Here is an 18,012-nt window from a genome sequence, read left to right on the forward strand (position 1 = left end):
TCCTTTGCTGTGGTCGTGAAGTATACGAAAGACGCGTACGGGGAAGCCTCCGGGAAGCCTCGAAATTTGTGTTCTTTCCTCTCTTCCATTTTGTTCAGCCCATATTCTCCCGTGGGTTCGTGAACTCGTTCCAGGCTTCACAATTTGCTCTGCGGAATAACAGATACAAACAACAATTAACGGCCTAAAAATATATCTTCCATAGCCAGATTGAGCCACGAATGAAAGGTAAGAACTTCCCTTCTTACCATCGGCATCTCCTTACGCTGCAAACAGCTCTTAGGCAGTTTTTTTTTTTTTGGGAGGGGGGCTGGGGTGTTAAAAACCCAAGTCTGTTACATTTGCACAGGGTAACACTCTAAAAAACTCTGGCAAGCTTTTCGCGACGTCCGTAATCGTCTGAAAACAACGATCAAAGAGGCGAAACGATCGTTCATCAATACGGCATTATCATCAACGAAACCGAAAGAGGTCTGGCATATTATACACCGTATTTTGAACCCATGTCCACAGCCTTTACGTCTGGATGTCAATGAGCTTAACAAGCATTTTGCAGAAGTTGCCCAACGCACCACCGGAAATGCAGGTGTTGACGCAAAAGAAGACCTACTGAACTTTGTTGATAGCTTGCAGCCATGCCTGATGGGAGAAAGATCATTCACTTTGCGCCACGTTAAATATGAAGAGGTCCTCAAGGAAACCAAATTAATTCGTTCCGATACATCGACAGGACCTGACCAAATACCAGCTAAGTTCCTAAAGCCCGTAGCCGACCTGATTGCAGGACCTTTGACAGACGTGATAAATTCCTGTATTGCCACATCAACATTTCCCGACGCTTGGAAAGTTGCGAGGATAACCCCAATCCCTAAGACCAGTGGCTCTACCTTCAGTGTATCAGACATGAGACCGATATCAATACTTCCGGTCCTTTCAAAAGTTTTTGAAAGACTCGTACACCACCAAGTCATCGATTCCATTGATTCTCACTGCCTGTTAAAAGAGAATATCTCAGGCTTCAGGAAAGGACACTCAACGACTACTGTTCTATTAGGGATCAGAGATGACATTATTCGCGCCATGAAGCGAGGAGAAGTTACCCTCATGGTACTAGCCGATTTCTCTAAGGCGTTTGATACCATCAAGTACAAGACTGTTCTTGAAAAGCTCAGCCTGTTGGGCTTTTCCAAGAAATATCTTAAATGGACGATCCAATATCTTACAGGAAGGAAACACTTTGTGCAAGTCGACGACAAAACGTCAAAGCTTTGTAGGGTGAGTTTCGGCGTACCTCAAGGTTCTATCATGGGGCCACTCATTTTCAATCTCTACGTGGCTGACCTTCAGTCATATGTACGCGGAGTTAAATGTCATCAATATGCTGATGATACCACATTGTACACATAGTGCAAACCAGCAGATCTTCAATCAACTCTAACTGAACTTTCTGAAAGTATAGGCAAATTGGAAGCGTGGTCACGTGAAGCAAACTTAGTCATTAATCCTTCCAAGACTAAGCTGATGTTATTATCTACTCCGCAGCTATCAAAGGTCCATCATTTAAACACTGAAAAGTTCGACATCACAATCAACAGCATCCCCTTGGAACGAGTGACCACCACTAAATTATTGGGGTCTCACATCCATGAGCATCTGAACTGGGAAGGAAATGTCAGACAAGTAGCAGCGTCCTGCTATGCTACTCTAACAACCCTAAGGAAGTTAAAGAACATCCTGCCTTTCCATATCAAAAAGAATTTGGCACAGGCACTGGTTCTAAGCAAGCTATATTATAATGACATAGTATACCACTCACTCCCAGATTATTTAATGAAACGTCTCCAGAGAGTACAAAAGGCTACAGCTAGTTTTGTGCTTGGTAGATTTGTGTCATCCGAAGACATCCTTACGAAACTCAAATGGCTTCCCGTAAAGGAACAACGCGAATGGAACCTACTTAAGGCAACTCACAAAGCCCTTCACAACCCATATTGGCCAAGTTATCTGAAACTTAATGTATTTCAACACGAAAGATGCTTAAGATCTAGTAACAGCATTCAGTTAGAGAGATCTTTAATTAATAATACTCTACAGGACCAGACTGCAAGTTTATTTAACACGTTGCCCAGCAACGTGAGGTGCTGCCAAGACTATATTAAATTTTGTAAAGACACCAAAAACATTATTTTTAAGAGAGCTTTAGAACACCTGGCATAATTTTAATTATTTATTTATTCATTTATTTATTTTAGCATATCTTAAAACACAATTTTATCTCGTTTACATATAGATATAAATTCTTAGATATCTTTTAATCTTTTTACAATTGTAATTTAGTTAGCATCGGGTAGGCGAAGAGCCACCCTGTGGATATACTGCCCGAAATGCCATTATTATTATTATTATTATTATTATTATTATTATTATTATTATTATTATTATTATTAAAATCACTGACACGAGTCTGAATCTATTAGACAACTCATAAGTGAAATTTTTATTTATTATTTTTACACCATTTTAGGGTGGTCCGTAGAGGAGGTCCGTAGGGGTAGTCCATGGACTGGTCCGTAGGGTGGTGCGCGGACCCGGTCCGCTGTGGGGGTCCGCGGACCGGACCGGGGGTCAGTATTTTCGGGTTACCCATGGTCAAATTAAATTTAAATTTGAATGATAGCCAAAACTTTTTCTTCGCTAAATAAAACCCAAAATTCCTAAGTTAGCCGTCAGAAGAGACCAACACAACTTAGGAATGGTATATAAATTTTTGGTCAGCCAGCCACGATGAATTTTTATGGTGTCGTTTTAGGCGTTTTATGTGATCTTTAAATTGGTGGACGATGGGGGCCTTGACCCAGTAAGCACCAGTCCTCTCGCAACTAATTCAAGATGGCGGACACAACAGAGAAAGCCGGCGTGCCATGAGTTCAGTATTTGAATGGCAATGCCGGTTGCTTGTCTACGAGTAAGAGGTGGTAAGTAACGGATGCATCCATGGGATGAACTATATAGAGAAAGACAGGATATTCAGAACACATTAGTCATAGCAGCTTTCCAGCTAGTCAGCTTGCTTCCTTCTGTTCCTTGAATAACTGATAGGATCTGATGAATCTATCTGTTCCATTTTTGTGAGTAAAATCACGTGGCTACGTGTTTATCAGAAACACTAGGTTATAGGTATTTTCTCTGTCTTGTGTCTTTTATTTGCTTTAGGAAAAAACAAATGACGTAAAGATGAGTCTATGTTATGAGGGAAAAGTCATTTTAGCACCAATGGTTCGAATTGGTACTTTGCCTACGAGACTGCTTGCTCTCAAATATGGTGCTGATATTGTATATGCTGAGGTAAGAGTAGAGATCCGATTCTGTCACATTCATGAACATCATGACTACAACATTTAAACCAGTAAAGTGAGGTGAAAGTTTAAATAGAAGAGTTCATGCTCTAAGGGGCATTATGGGTAATCAGAGCAAATTTACAACGAAGCAACGCTCTGTCTATATGTCTGGCAGCTGGGCAGGTTTTTCAAAATACTCCGTGTCCAGCAGTCAAAATTACGTTATTTTTTAAAAATTTCAGTTAATAATATCAAATCCCTGTTATATGGCTGAATACTTCACTATTTCCACTGTAGTGTGAATTTTGGTGAGCCCCGCACATGGTATACCAGGATTTAGCAGTAAACATAGACTAAATGGCCAGCAGTCAAAAGCTTTTTGTAGGTTAGGCTAAATAGCACTCCCGTTAGTCTGAAAAGCACTGGTTAGCCTAAAAAGCACTCAGGTCAGCCTAAAAAGCAGTCCGGTTAGCCTCAATAGCTCTCTGGTTAGCCTGTTTATGGTTAGCTTTCAATAGAGAGTGTTCATGTGATGTTATCAAATTCTCAAATCCAAAACTAAGGAGTCCCTTAAGGTTTTATCCTCATCAGGCATAAGAGGTACTAAATTTATATCTGTTTACAACTTTCCAGCTCAGTGCATCCTTCATTTGGAAACCAGTGCATTTTCAATTTTGGATTCATGGCGGTGTGTGACATAAAGCTAAGATTACGTTTGTTGAAAAAGATACATTTATCTCGTGATTTTTAGCCATTTTAGGAGTTGAAGTATTAGGAAAAGTGCTTTTGTAAATGTTTTTTGGTTTGGTTCAGATACATGACAACATGTAGTCAGTTGACTAGATAGCCAAAGTAAGTTCCAGATGTTTACACTATTTTCCGGCCGCCATATTGGAGGACTTAGGAGGTCCTCCAACATGGCGGCTCCATATTAGGCTCTATAATTTTGCACAGAACATTTAGATGAATATGTCAACTTTGGGATAATGCATACACCTTAAACTAGGAGAACTGTCTTCTTTATTTATCGTCTATAACATCACAATTTCTTGACTTTATCCACTGAATGGTTTTTGATTTTAGTTTTTATTGCACGACAATGAACACTCTCTATAATGCTTACGGTAACACTATATATACTTAAAAAATTCCGGAAACTGTTAGCCAGTTGTGGTGGTGCAGTGGTCATGAGTATTGCTTGCCATGCTGGCGACCCAGGTTTGATTCTTCTTGAGGTTGCCTGCTGCAGTGTTATTTTTGTTATTATGCCCGACATGGAATATATTAAAAGGCTTGTCTGGCTGCTGGACATACATTGTAGTATAGCCACAGCAAAGAAACAGACCCATAAAACAAATGTTTATCTTTATATTTCTGTTCTGATTTCACATTTGGAGACCAAACATAAAACGTAGACAGAAACCCCTGCTCTAGATTTACCAGCATTTTTGAGCCGATCAAGTGACTGTTGTGGGCGTAGGAATTTTTTTATGGTTAAAACCAAATGATTTGATGAAGTCTTAACCGCTTAAGCCACAAAAATAACATCTCTGTTACTCTGATAAGTAGGCTAATGCCTAGCTCAATTGACTGAAAAACACTTCTAGTAAATGTAGAAAAGGGGTCTCTCTATTTACAGTAAAAGTTTCTTCTTGAAAATGAAACTCAGCATGGAAATATGAAGAAAACATATATTTTGCCACTTTGTTTCTTTGCAATCTTGCCCTGATTACCTATAATGCCCCTTAGAGCATGTACCCCTCCATTCTTTATGACTGGCTCAATACTGTGACACAAAAATACATGCATGTTAAACAATTTTCTTCTATTTTTAGGAGATAATTGATTTCAAAATTCTCAAGACAACACGTATTGAAAACAGTAAGTGAATTAAACAAGTAATTCCCTCCATTTTCTCATAAAATGTGGTTGCCATATTGGCAGTTTTGTCTCTAACACTAATGCAATATTGGCATCACAAAGACACTAGCTCTAACTACATGTACACTGTAACAAGACTACAATGTATCATGTGAAAAAGCTGCCAAAGGACTTCCCCCCAAAAAATATTTCGGTTAAATCAGTTCAAGCCTCAATTTGGTTATGATTGTTCCATCAATTGAACAATATTATTATGGAAAGATAAGTTTTTGTTTTGTGCATTATTTGTTCTTGTCAGACATTCTTGGCACAATCGATTTTGTTCTCACTGATGGGACAGTGGTGTTTAGGACTTGTGAAGCAGAAAAACCACATGTTGTCTTCCAAATGGTTTGTGGCTTGCAACTTAGAATATTAACTCTTATTTCATCTATACAGTGCTAGTTAGCATAATAAATTATATCTCTTTTTAAGTTGATATTATTTTAAAATGAAAATTGACCATGCTTCTGAGCCAAACTGGGGATGAAATTTGTGTGCTGTGCCTGATTATTTTTAGCTCAACCTTATCATTAATTTTGAATTTGCAAATTGTCAATGTCAATCACTACAATCAGGTTTTTGTTTTCTTGTTATCTAGGGTACAGCAGATCCAGAAAGAGCTCTGAAAGCTGCGAAACTTGTGTAAGTAACTTAATATAGTAAATCATAAATTTTATACCTAAATGAAAGTACATGATACTGTAGTAATTAATACAGCAGCCTACAAAATGGTAACTAGTAGTCAAGTTAAGTTTAAGGCCTTGTTTTAATTGTGGAAAACATACTCAGTGATCAATAGTTACATGTATTGATAATAATTTAAAAAAACGACTACTTGTATTATTGAAGAGTTTGGGTATTACAAAATATCTTGCAGATCAATGATGCCTTGATCTGGTCTTTGTTGCCATTATAGAAACGTCTGTTTAGAGAAACTGAAACCAAAATGTCATCATGACATAATAATCAGCATTTGAACCAGAGCTTATCTCTGGTTTCTACAGAATGAACTGAGCAATGGTGTTGCTCACTTCATTCTACTCTCCCCTCCCCCTGGATGGGATGCTCTGTTGTCTATTGCAGGGCTACCCCTAGCAGTAAATTCACTGCAACCAATTGTTATACTCCTGCAAGAAGAGAGGCAGTGTGAGAGTTAAGTGTGTTGCCCAAGAATACAGTACAGTGACCCCAGCCAGGGCTCAAACCCAGACTGCTTGATGCAGAATCCAATGCACAAACCATAAGACCTTTACTTCTTTCATATGTGAGGATGAATCTTTTTTATAAGTTTATTTGGTCAATTGTGTTAAAGGGAAAATGATGTGGCTGGAATTGATGTCAATATGGGTTGTCCTAAAGATTATTCAGTGAAGGTAAACAAGATAATATTGAACTCATTGCAGGGCAGGAAAAAACCCAGGTCCAGTTGCCTGGGGCAAGTAAATTTGGCTCTTGGGCAAGTGAATCTGGAAGCTTGGATGTCCAGTGGGCCAGTGAAATTAGCCTCAGTAGTCTTAGTGATAATTTCCAATCAAAAACAATTTCAAAACTTAAGACTGAGAGATGAGCTAAACAATGAATTGAAAGCATAGATTCATTTAAAATCCAAGCATACTATGCTTGCATTCACCATCTGATCACCGTGTTGGCTGCCATATTGGATGTTCGGCACTAGAGAAGTCTGGCACTACTAATAAAGGACATGGTAAATGATGTAGTTGATCAGGCATGAACATTGCATGCCACACCTATTGGGTGGCAACTGAAAACTGAAATGTACTCAGGCCCACTGGGCAACTGGATTACAAAATTTTTTTCCTACCCTGCATTGGAGTTAAATTTATTTGTAATTTGAATATTATTGAAAATCATGTCCAGACAATGTTATTCGTGACCTGGTGAGTAGAAGATGTCTTCAATTGGAAGTGTACAGTGTATCCTTTTAACTGCTGTTGTCCACTTGCTTAAAATTTTGAGAAATTTAATAATAAAACTGATGAAGAGGACTAAGCACAAACAGACTTGAAGATTCATGGTGTTCCAAATGTTGGAATGTTAGGCTGTGACTCTGTCTATTGACAATTTAAAGTGTTGGATTTTCATTGCAGGGAGGAATGGGAGCAGCTCTGTTAACTCAACCAGAGAATGTTTACAAGGTGAGTACAGACTGATGACATTTTAGGCTGTGTTACTTTCAAAAGCACCATGTATTGTATCATTGAACGATAACTTGAGAAGTGTTTGAAAAGTTCATTGCAGCTTGCCGAGATCACATTCCACTGAATAGTGTAAAATGTTCAAAATTCAAAAACATAAAATTATTGTACTTATATTGATGGGCAAATGTAAATTATTAATTCGCTTTTGAAGCCTTGTCACTGTGACTTTGTGAAACTTATATTACAATGTACATGTACACCTTTGAATTTGTATTTCAGAGTGAATTTAATCTAATCACTTCTTTCAAGTATTGCTTCCGTCACATTACATGAACATGTACATGTAATGGTGTTAATTTCTTGCAGATCCTTACAACACTTGTGCAAGGAGTTTCAAAGCCAGTGACCTGCAAAATACGAATTTTGCCCACGGTACGTCTGTCTGTTCGAAACATTTATGGAAAATAGTTTTAATACCATCAGTCATTTTGAGGTCTTCAAAATCATTTTGAAGTGAAGGAATTACCATTGTATGATGCTGTTATGTTGGCCTTGTGATTTAATAGCTGTAAGTAATTGTAAAGGAACCTGAAAGAAATCTGGGGCTCAAAGATTCAATACGATCTCAGACCTCTTTGACAGACCTCTTTCGTCATCTCCAACTTCATTTTCTCGGTTGGTTAAGGGACAGTTTACTTCTCATTTCACGGTAGCATAAGAATTCAAAGTGGACGTACATTGTACAGTAAACATGTAAGGAATCTTTAACGATGATAAAACACACCAAATTGACAATCAAGCAAAATGGCAAGAAATACAAAAACTGTATTCATAAGTAAGTGCTTAAAGAATTACGGAAAGTATACCCAACTGTGACGAAAAGTCAATACAGCTGTAAAATAGGCAATTAACATTTTTAGTCCCTAGCTAGGCCTTAAAAATTACTTACTCTCCGGCTGTGTGACTTCTTATTCATCTCTGAAGATTGAAGAGACAATCGCTTTTGCTAAACTGGTGGAAAGTACCGGTATCGTTGCTCTGGCAGTCCATGGCAGGTAAGGTCGCTGCACAATTCCTCGTTCAACTACAACCTTTTATCCCAAATTTGATGCACATTTGTTACAAACATCACGGCAATTGCGTCACCAATTTTTTTTTGTTTAGAAATAGAAAAAGGCATATGTGTCGACATTGTTCGATGCAATTGGAGGGGATTGAAAATCAAACCGACTATTAAATCGTCAGCAGCTTTATTGTCCGCTGTAAAATAAACAAGAACGCTAGTGTTCTGCTTCCTTTAAGAAATAGACCAAACATTAAGTGCATGCAAAATGCAACGATATGTCATTATCACGGTTATCTCATGCCTCAGAAAATACAGCCAATCAGGAGGCTAAAAAGTCGTTGGATATTCTGCGGTATTTCTCGAATTGTTTTCACGAAAGTTTCCCGACATTCAGCACGGCCTCCAGCCCTCGCCAAGACCAGCGATTATTTTTCATCAGTTCGATTCAGATTGTGCGAGAAAACTTGAAATAAACGATTAACACAATTCAACTTTCTATTTGTTAAATGAAACCTTACGAGAGAGGGAATTTGCCAAACAGCAACCGAAAACTCGAGAATAGTGAACGAAACAGCTTTGAATTTACAATTGCCTCAGCTAGTAGATGACAACTGACTTGTTTATGTCATTCTTTTATGGTGGTATATTCTAAAAGCACACAGAAGCCTGAATCTGAACCGGATACGGTGAAGTTCAAATCTTTACAAGTTTTTGCTGTATTTTCAGTCAAAGCTGCGTCTTTTTGTACTTTGCCCGTTAATTACCTATCTCTATGTACATTAAGAAGGCATATGGGTTAAAATGTTTGGTTATGCGATGTTCTGTGTATATCCTATTCATGACTTGATTTTTCTTTGTGTGCACACTTGCCTAAAGACTCGCACACTGAAGTATTACGTCCCTCTTGGAATACATGTGTTTCATAGTATGCCATTCGGACCCATTGTATTAATTAATTACTAGCGCATTTAGTTCCAAACAAACAGAGTGCGTGTTACTTACGATCAAAATTTAATGTTGTGCAGAGAAAAGCACGAGCGGTCCCGAGATCCAGTGCACACGAACGTGATTCTAGAAGTTGCAAAGGCCGTCTCTATACCTGTGATTGCCAATGGCGTCTCTTTGATGGTGAAAACATTCGACGACATTGAAAAATGTCGACAAGAGACAGGCTGTTCTTCTGTGATGCTGGCGAGAGCAGCGCAGTGGAATCCGTCAGTTTTCAGGTAAAGTTGCCTGACAAATTAATCCCTTTAAGACTAAACGTTCATATTGTTGTTGAAGTCGGGTTGCTGTTTTATTTTTGTGATTCTGTGATGAATTATAGAGTAAGTCATAACATATTGTTCCATGGTGAGCACGAATACTGTTTTGCTTTGCTGGACCCTGAGCAGTCCACACTAAAACGTTTATTGGGGAGTCTAACTTACTGAACCACTTTTTACACAGTTCCAGAAATTCATATTTACTCCGTTTTCCTTCGTAGGAAAGAGGGCCGCTTGCCCGCTACTCAAGTTATAACAGAGTACATTAAACTGGTAAGTAACAATCAAATCGAACATTCAATTGTTTTAAAACTTTCAGGAAAAGTCAATCTTGTCGATTACTTCAGTTTTTTGACTCTCCTATTCATCCTGGGAAAATCTTTAAAGACAACAAACGGCATTATGCTGTTCATAACAGATACAGTGAATATTGGAATTGGTCCACTTGAGACAGAAACAGATTTGTCTTAGGACTGTTGTCTGTGCACATTGGCGAGTGAATTTCATTGTCTGCTTAACACGCTCTCGGCTTTCCAAATTATGTCGAATTCAGTCAAACATCCAAAATGGCGTCAAAAACGATGAACTTTGAGTCAGGTAAAATTCTTGGAAAAGTGAACATTAAAGGTAACTAAGTTATGGACCGAGATATTTTGTGGATGGATGCAGCAATCGCGTTAACTTCTGCCTCCCTTTGTGGTAAATGGTAAAATCAAATGTCGTGAGTATTTGAAAAAATTACGAAATAATTCACTTGTGTAAATATCTCCTTTTTTTTAGTTGTAATAGTTCTTTCTATTGTTTTCGTTTCTTTCTCCAGGCTGTGGACTTTGACAATAACTTTGGAAATACAAAATACTGTCTTCAACGACTGTTGCATGAAGACACCACCTCGACAGAAGCAAGGCAGATGCTGCACACAAGTGATATGCGAGAAATCTGGTAAGGCCCCGTCCACACCTATCCGGACATTTTTGAATCCGCAACGTTTTCTTTCCGGATACGGCTTCCGTCCACACGCAGCATCCGGCGAATTCGGCAGCGAATCCGGATATTTTTGCTACATGTGGACGGGGAAATTTTTGAATCTGGAAAGAAAAAGTTGCGGAGAGCTGAAACGGCTAATAACTAAATCATCAGCCGAGTAATGGACCTAGGGCCGAGTATCTCATTTTCTTTTCAGTGTCTTTCTCTTGTACGTTGTGTTGTTCAATAATACGGCCCGTGTCGAATAAGTGTTTTTTTTTTCTTTTTTTTTATCTTATCTGTTTCAGTGAAATATGGAATCTTGTCCCTTATTATGAAACAGTACTTCAGAGGAGGAAAGTGTTAATGGAAACCATTGAAAAAGATGAGGTGAGATGTTTGCGATAAACAGAAATTACTCTAGCCATCAGTTCATAATCATTATGAAAGAAAAAAAAATACATTGTGAAAAATTGATGCCACAAAACATCATTGTCTCAGGATTAAACAGTGTATGCTGTTTCCTGTTTTAAGAGTAATTCTCATTTTATTTTATTTTTTTCTGCAGAATGAGAAGAACAAGAAAAGAAAATTGTCAGATACATTAAGTGAAATTACTGAAATGAGGGTCAAATATCTCAGGTATAATTTTGGCTACAAACTTTTCTAGGCAAGCAATTGTTGAGCATAAAATAGTTGTTTTAAACTTTGTCTAAGTAATCAAATGATCTTCTTTCTTGTTCAATTTGAGATAAATGAGCAAAAGTAAACTTTTCAAATTACACTAGTTCTCAAATTGGTGGACAAAAACTATTTGCATGATTACTTGATAATAATATAATACAATTTTTTTCAATTTTCTGCTCTAAATTTCAGCTTTTACCAACAAATTTCATCTTTCATTGTTTGGAATTCATTGAATTGTTCTCAGCCAATGAGGATGCTGAACTTTTTGCGAGTATATTATTCGTGCACATGAAACAAACTGTGCTTTAGAATGCTGAGAACAATGTTCTTTTGATTCTCATGACAATCTTATTACACTTCTATAACGGAAACAAAAATTGGATGCCGGATATTTCTGAGCACCCGTGCCCTTTTTTATCACTAAATATGACGGTACTGGAACAAAACCATTCTGTACAATGAGCAGCTTCAACTTCCAGATGATGGTAGGAAAGCTGAGCTGTGGATTCCTCTTCAGTTCGCACAATCCCCGACACTTGTATCAACATGCCAAACGGTCCTGTTAACATCTGGCTTTTGTTTCTTTGTAGAAAAATTTACTCCAGTGGTGTCACGCCTAAAACAGTCCTTATGGATTGGACACGGTAAAAATTTGAACTATTTTTTTGTGGCGTGAATTGCATTTTTAACAGAGGTTGAGGTTTTCAAGTGTGCTATTGAAATTCTGTCCCAAAACAGAAGCACAGTACATGTATATTCTCGTTTCCTTCTTTCTTTCTTTCTTTTTTTGTTTTCATTGATTCCACTCAATGAAACAAGCGGAGTTCTTTTCAAATACAGACACATAGTAATGTGAACGTATTTGACGTGCTAAATTAATGCAGGCGCGTTTGCCAGTTGTTCTAAACACCAGCAAAGTAAGAGAAAATTATGTTTCCGCCGATATCAAATACATCTTTTGCTTCTTCTCATCAGGCGCAACGGTATCAAGCAACCCTCTTACGAAATGGTAAGTTAAATTAACGTAATATCTAGCCTATTCAAAGTTCCTTCTGTGTGGCATTACGTGGAAGAAATATTTTGCGTAAAAAAGTTGAGATAATTGTCTCTTTTTTCCCCCAGATTGAAAGGGAGGAGGACAGATGGTTTAAGAGTATTGTACTTGTGGGTGACAAGAAATATTCTTCGACAGAATGGTAGGAAGTTTTGATAATCTAGATTTTTAAATTTAAATCTCGACACTTCTGATTCCTGTGATTCATTGTTATCATCTTTTGCAGAATCCTTGTTATAATTGTTTAATGAAACAAGTTATTATTCTTTACAACGTAACAAGGATTGTTTTCTTCTGGGGTCTTCTCAGACGATCCCTCGCTCGACTGTGTTCTTAATTGATGGGTGGGTCGATCGATGTACATGAACAAAACGAATGACTTGTTAAAGGACTTCAGTCTCACTTAAACTTGTACCAAGTGTTTAACCATTTGCAGGCTTTAGAACGAGATTGATGAAAACTGATTCTCAACCTTAAATCTGGCTGTTTTCGTTTCGTTGTTTTTTTCTGTCTGCGTTCGTTGGGGTCGTGCATCAAATGCACTTAAGTTACATGTGACAGGATGTTTGTTGTAACTTTATCATATCAGTCTGTATGATATGATCTCAAAGATGAAATAATACTTTTAAGTTCCAAAACAACGCCTCTGTTGTATTATATTCTGGAGGTCAGAATACAAATGCTGGTCTGTATTGTGGGTTAATCCTGAACACGCGAGATTTTCTGAATTATTTGTCCGTAGTAATACCGCTGTTATTATTGTGTCGCTTCAGGGAATGCAGTAAAAAAGCCGCTGAGCAAGCTGCTGCTATCGTTTGTTTACAATCACTGGGTGTCCACGACGGACGATCAAAGGAAGAAACCACGTGATGTCAGTGGAGGTCTCTTCAGATCAGGAAAAGCATACATGCGAACTAAAAAGAGATCGTCTCACAAAAACTCGTCTTCTCAAACTGCCGTACCGCTACTGAAGAAAACTGTGGATTAAGGGAGTGAAATATCCAAGTCTATGATGGCAATGGAAATACTTCTTTTCCTTTGCGAGAATACATGGAGTTACAGGAACAGAAGGAAAATGAGAGCTTGATTCAACTTCTTCACGCATCTTCCTTTCCCGCAGAACTCGCTTTCGTTCCTTCTCGTTCAGTTTTCTTAACAATGAGTACTTGCAAGCTATTATAGTGGTAGTGACAACACTGACAATGACGTTGTCGATAACGATGGTGATGGATGATGACGTGGAATATCGTCATGGTAATCTTGACAATATCGTCTGTTTATCATTTGCCGTTTATTTGTGCTGCTCCTTTACGAATCGAATGCCTTGAATAGGCATTCAAATATTGGAATAATGGACTCTCGAAAAGCAGGAACTAAATTTATTCATTTTACTGACCTTTACTCTACTAAGAGAGCCACCTATCGTTTTTGTTTTCCCGAGAAGATCAGACTTATAACAACATCGACTGTCAAACACTTTCACTTGACTCTCAGATGCTCTTAGTGAAGGTGACTTCTGCTCAGGTTGTCAAAACGTCAGTCACCAACAACAGTTCTTTTTAAAACTACACCCTTAGCCAGACGGCCACACAAGATGAACTGCCAACCCAACTGTGGTACCATTTTATTTTAATTTCAATTGAATTTCATTTAGGTACAGATATTATACGTGTATGTTTACGCGAATGGGCTTAGAAAAGACGAAAGAGCTGCTCTTAATTCTTATGATGAATAATCTTCAAGTATACTTATTAAGCTTGTGTTCCTTGCATGTTTGTTCTTATGTAGGCTTTATTCTCAAAGTTGTAAATGCACGTAAAGCCACTCGGACTGTTCAGGAGGGTGAAATTTGCGTTTCAGGGTCGGCTTTTTCTAAGTCCTTTTGGGATCTCTAAAGCTGGGAGTGATCTAAAAATAACTTGAGGGATCAGTTCGCAAAGGAATAAGGTCTGCTTGGTAAATAAACTCTCAGTCTTCATCGTCTCTTTGGAGAATTAACCAATATGTTAGTAGCCGTGTTTTACTGACTTGTCGGCAGACAACTCAGCATTTTTAGACCAACTTTCGCATCTTGTAGATTCTCAATCATCGTCCCTTAAAAGTTCTGTAACATTTATTTTATCACTCTAGTCACCCTATAGTGTTACACCACATATGACCAGTTCTAGATTGATTACCGTAAAGCCAAAATCTTCGGTAATCAAATCACAATTACAGTCAGACAATTCATTGAACCAATCAAAACTCAAAGAAAATATATATAGCTGGCCCGAAGCGCGGGAAAACGTGTGCGAGCGAGGTTTTGGTTTTACTTCTGATAGCAATTGGATGCAAAGTGATGCGAGGTTTTGGAGTCAATCGCTTTGTTTAGTAATTGGGAATGTTATCAGACCAAAACAAATGCGAATGAAATTACTTTCGATACTCGAGTGAAAACCGTTCTGACCGTAAACACTCCATACTTGCAGAAAGAAAAGTATCAAATACCATAACCTGTTTATTGGAAATTCAGTATAGCTTCGTTGGCTCCTCGCAAAACTTTGTTGACATAATCTTACTGTTTCGTTAAGAGTTTACTACACTGTGCGTGGATACAGGTATTAATATGTCTATATGTAAACTATGCATATTAAATTCGTATTAAACGAATGAATCACTTGTTTCAGTTTCATCAACCATATCCTCGGGCATCAAATGTGACGTCCTGTCGCGACACAAATAGCTTGAGAATACATAACACTATAACGTATCAAAATTTACATAAAAGTTAAAAAAATTGTGGATTTCTCTTCAATGAAAAAGAAAATATAGCAAACTTTGTCCAACAGTTTTTGTCGCATGTGTGTGAATGTTTTTTTTTTTCTGTTACAAAATATACACTTTGGATTTGTTTACACTTTCCTCAAATACACACATCGCCAAGCGTCCGTCATTAGTGACTGTCATTCCTCGTGAATCAATACGAATTGTCATGGATTCTTTATCCAGATGAATGTTGCGAACACACTGACCATGTTTGGTGTAAACATGCAGCGTTCTTGGGTATTTTGCACCAGAATCATGATTGTACTCCACCGACAAAACGAGAGCATGCTCAGTTGCCCGGAAGAAAGCTATAAAACGAGGATGATGCGGTTTGGATTCATTCAATGTGAATCGAGAAAGGTGGTCGCCATTTGCACTAAATATGTGAACACAGTAATCGTGTTCCAAAACCATGACACAGCCATCACTAGCAGAAGTCATGTCACAAGGATGTTTCAATATTTTTTCACCGAAACTCTGTACAAACTGTCCTTTCGTGTCGTATACTTGCATGTGCTGCGATTTTTCCACCGCTACGATCACTCTGCCATTGATGTTCACTGTTATAAGAAAGCCGCGGCACCCTCCCTTCAGGTTAAACTTGTGATTGAGCTTGGCGTGCTTATCAAACACGCACACGAGACTTCCCAGTTCTCTCTGGAAATACCAGCTGACCAGTAAGTACATGTTGTCTTCCTGGTCGGTCGTTATGCCTTGAATTATGAACCTGTTGGTGTCGTTAATCGGAAGACAGGTGGAGGTCAAGTACTGGCCGCTTTTGTCGAACACTTTCACGTCGCGATCACCGTGGTCTACAACAATAAACTGGCCTTCTGTGTTAGTGGCGATGCAAAGCGGTGACTTGAGCTTATGCTGTTCTTCACCCTCTTGGCCAAATGACCATGGTGCTACACAAACATACTCTATACCGAGCTTGTGTGATGAGCCAACCAACCTTTGGTCACACACTGGATCAACTTTCTCTTCTCCAATATCAATACAAGGCCAGATGGAGAATTCTTCGCCTTCACTAGGACCAACCAGTCGCCTGACATCAAAAATAACTCGATTTATCCGGCAGACAGAGCCAATTATCTCTTTTCGTTCAACCTTGTGAAACCAAGACTTAAAGCCTTGTTTAAGCTGAACGCTGAAACTCTTCTGGACCACTGTCATCGAATGCAGCTCCTCAAGACACAATTTACACGCGGCTAGAGCTTCAGCTGGATTGTCAACTTTCTCTAGTAATGTCGCCATAACACGATACTGCATCGCTAAGATGCGGTCAGCCGTATTCAGAGCTTCATTGCTGAACGCTTCTGTTGCTTTCCTGCGGGCATCTTTAAACCTGTCTTTTGCGTCGGAGAGCGCCCTTGTAGCCAGGACATCTTGATCGGTCAGTTGTATCATGAAGTTTGTCATTTCGTTAGCAAGGAAGACTGTCTTCATACAATCTTCTGATGATTGTAAGATGACCTCTACTTTCTCTCCTTCCGTGGCAACCGCTCCTTTTGCCGTCGTCCTTGTGGTAGTACCTTCTTCGTCGCCGTTTTTTATATCCAGCACTTTATAGAGGTACACAAGTCCCTCCTTGAAGAAACTGATACTGGCTACCAAATCCTTTCGTGATATTCCATCGAGCTTTGATTTGATGTCATCGATTTCACGCACAATAAAGTTACGAAATTGTTGGTCGGTGACGTCGCCATCTTTTAACTTTTCTTCCGCCAAGTGTCGACCTTTGTCAAGCAAAGCAATGGTGACTTTGAATACTGTTGTTACGCTGAGCAACACCATGATTAGTTTCAACTCTTCTCGTGTTTCGTTATGACAGGCTTAGCCTTGCGGAGCGGCTTTATAAAGTAGAAATTACGAATGGAAACAGAAAGTATTGCACGTCAAGATTAAGTCACCGTCTCGATCCTAAATCGTGTGTTATTAATGAAAATTTCCTGTCAACCGTGACCATCATCATAAGCGCGTGTTCTACTTAGAACAAAAGATATACTTTTTATTACGAAACAAGGTCTATTTAGATCTAGAAGCGAAGGGAATATTCTGATAGTAAAAGAAAATATCGTTCCAGTTATTAAGCCGTATTTCGAACAGATTTGATATGGTGGAATCTTAACTACATAAAAACAGAAATTTTTTCATCCAAGATTAGGTCACTGTGAATCTCATTTAAATTAGAACTAAAAAGTCATTTTGGTGGATTGAAAATCGTCTCAGGAGAACGCAAACAGATATTTACTAGACGTGAAAATGTTGTTTGTGGTGAACATTGGTACCGACTAGATTTGTATGGTACAAAATTGATGACACGGCCCTACTCACTGGCTTTCCAGTCCTTACATCACTCTTGAATTCTCGTGATCAAGTCAGATAACATCAATATGTGATTCATAAGCGTCATATTTTCTCAGCGCCGGTCGGTGTAATTCAACTGTTCGTGTGTTCCGCTCGGGAAGACGTTAACTGAATGAAAACCACGACCTGGACTTCGTGATGACCAAATTGTCAGGAAATATAGAAAGTGTCTTCTCAAGAACTGAACTTCTCTACGTGATGTTGATAAATGCGGAGTTCTACCGTGAAAGTTTAAATTATTACTGACGTCTCTATTTCCAGGTTGCAGTTTCTCTCAGTTTCGTAAAAGGCATATGCCGCCACACAGGTGAAAATGAGTTCCGCTGGTACGAAAGCGAGCATGTGCCGGAATAAACTCGTTTTCGCGCGAAAGGTTTCG

General features: G+C 38.6%; 2 protein-coding genes across 3 annotated transcripts; one reads left to right on the forward strand and one right to left on the reverse strand.

The window, feature by feature from the left end:
- Positions 1-2,811: 2,811 nt before the first annotated feature.
- On the forward strand, positions 2,812-15,111 carry LOC110040205 (tRNA-dihydrouridine(20) synthase [NAD(P)+]-like). Of its 2 annotated transcripts, XM_089297997.1 has the most exons (19): positions 2,812-2,975; positions 3,214-3,345; positions 3,972-4,026; positions 5,174-5,219; positions 5,518-5,609; positions 5,860-5,903; positions 6,574-6,634; positions 7,370-7,417; positions 7,787-7,852; positions 8,405-8,475; positions 9,512-9,712; positions 9,973-10,024; positions 10,572-10,693; positions 11,026-11,107; positions 11,286-11,359; positions 11,995-12,048; positions 12,380-12,413; positions 12,527-12,600; positions 13,232-15,111. In XM_089297997.1, exons 2-19 carry the CDS (start codon positions 3,320-3,322, stop codon positions 13,326-13,328), a joined length of 1,299 nt encoding a protein of 432 aa, XP_089154123.1. In that variant the 5' UTR covers positions 2,812-2,975; positions 3,214-3,319; the 3' UTR covers positions 13,329-15,111. The 2 variants fall into 2 exon arrangements, with proteins under 2 accessions (XP_089154123.1, XP_089154122.1); XM_089297996.1 differs by lacking the exon at positions 3,972-4,026 and having other exon boundaries at positions 2,817-2,975.
- LOC110040631 (uncharacterized) lies at positions 14,938-17,866 on the reverse strand. Its single transcript, XM_020745899.2, has one exon. It carries the CDS (start codon positions 17,058-17,060, stop codon positions 15,324-15,326), a length of 1,737 nt encoding a protein of 578 aa, XP_020601558.2. The 5' UTR covers positions 17,061-17,866; the 3' UTR covers positions 14,938-15,323.
- Positions 17,867-18,012: the final 146 nt, after the last annotated feature.

Source organism: Orbicella faveolata, unplaced genomic scaffold, assembly GCF_042242905.1.
Source record: "Orbicella faveolata isolate gen_17 unplaced genomic scaffold, um_ofav_v1 contig_3, whole genome shotgun sequence".
NCBI lineage: Eukaryota > Metazoa > Cnidaria > Anthozoa > Scleractinia > Merulinidae > Orbicella > Orbicella faveolata.

What these genes read in the sequence shown, in the direction of transcription:
- LOC110040631 (XM_020745899.2), bottom strand. Translation starts at nt 17,060, where the DNA reads ATGGTGTTGCTCAGCGTAACAACAGTATTCAAAGTCACCATTGCTTTG.
- LOC110040205 (XM_089297996.1), top strand. Translation starts at nt 3,235, where the DNA reads ATGAGTCTATGTTATGAGGGAAAAGTCATTTTAGCACCAATGGTTCGA. An exon ending in CACATGTTGTCTTCCAAATG is followed by an intron (nt 5,610 to 5,859) that starts GTTTGTGGCTTG and finishes CTTGTTATCTAG; the next exon opens with GGTACAGCAGATCCAGAAAG. An exon ending in TAACAGAGTACATTAAACTG is followed by an intron (nt 10,025 to 10,571) that starts GTAAGTAACAAT and finishes TTCTTTCTCCAG; the next exon opens with GCTGTGGACTTTGACAATAA.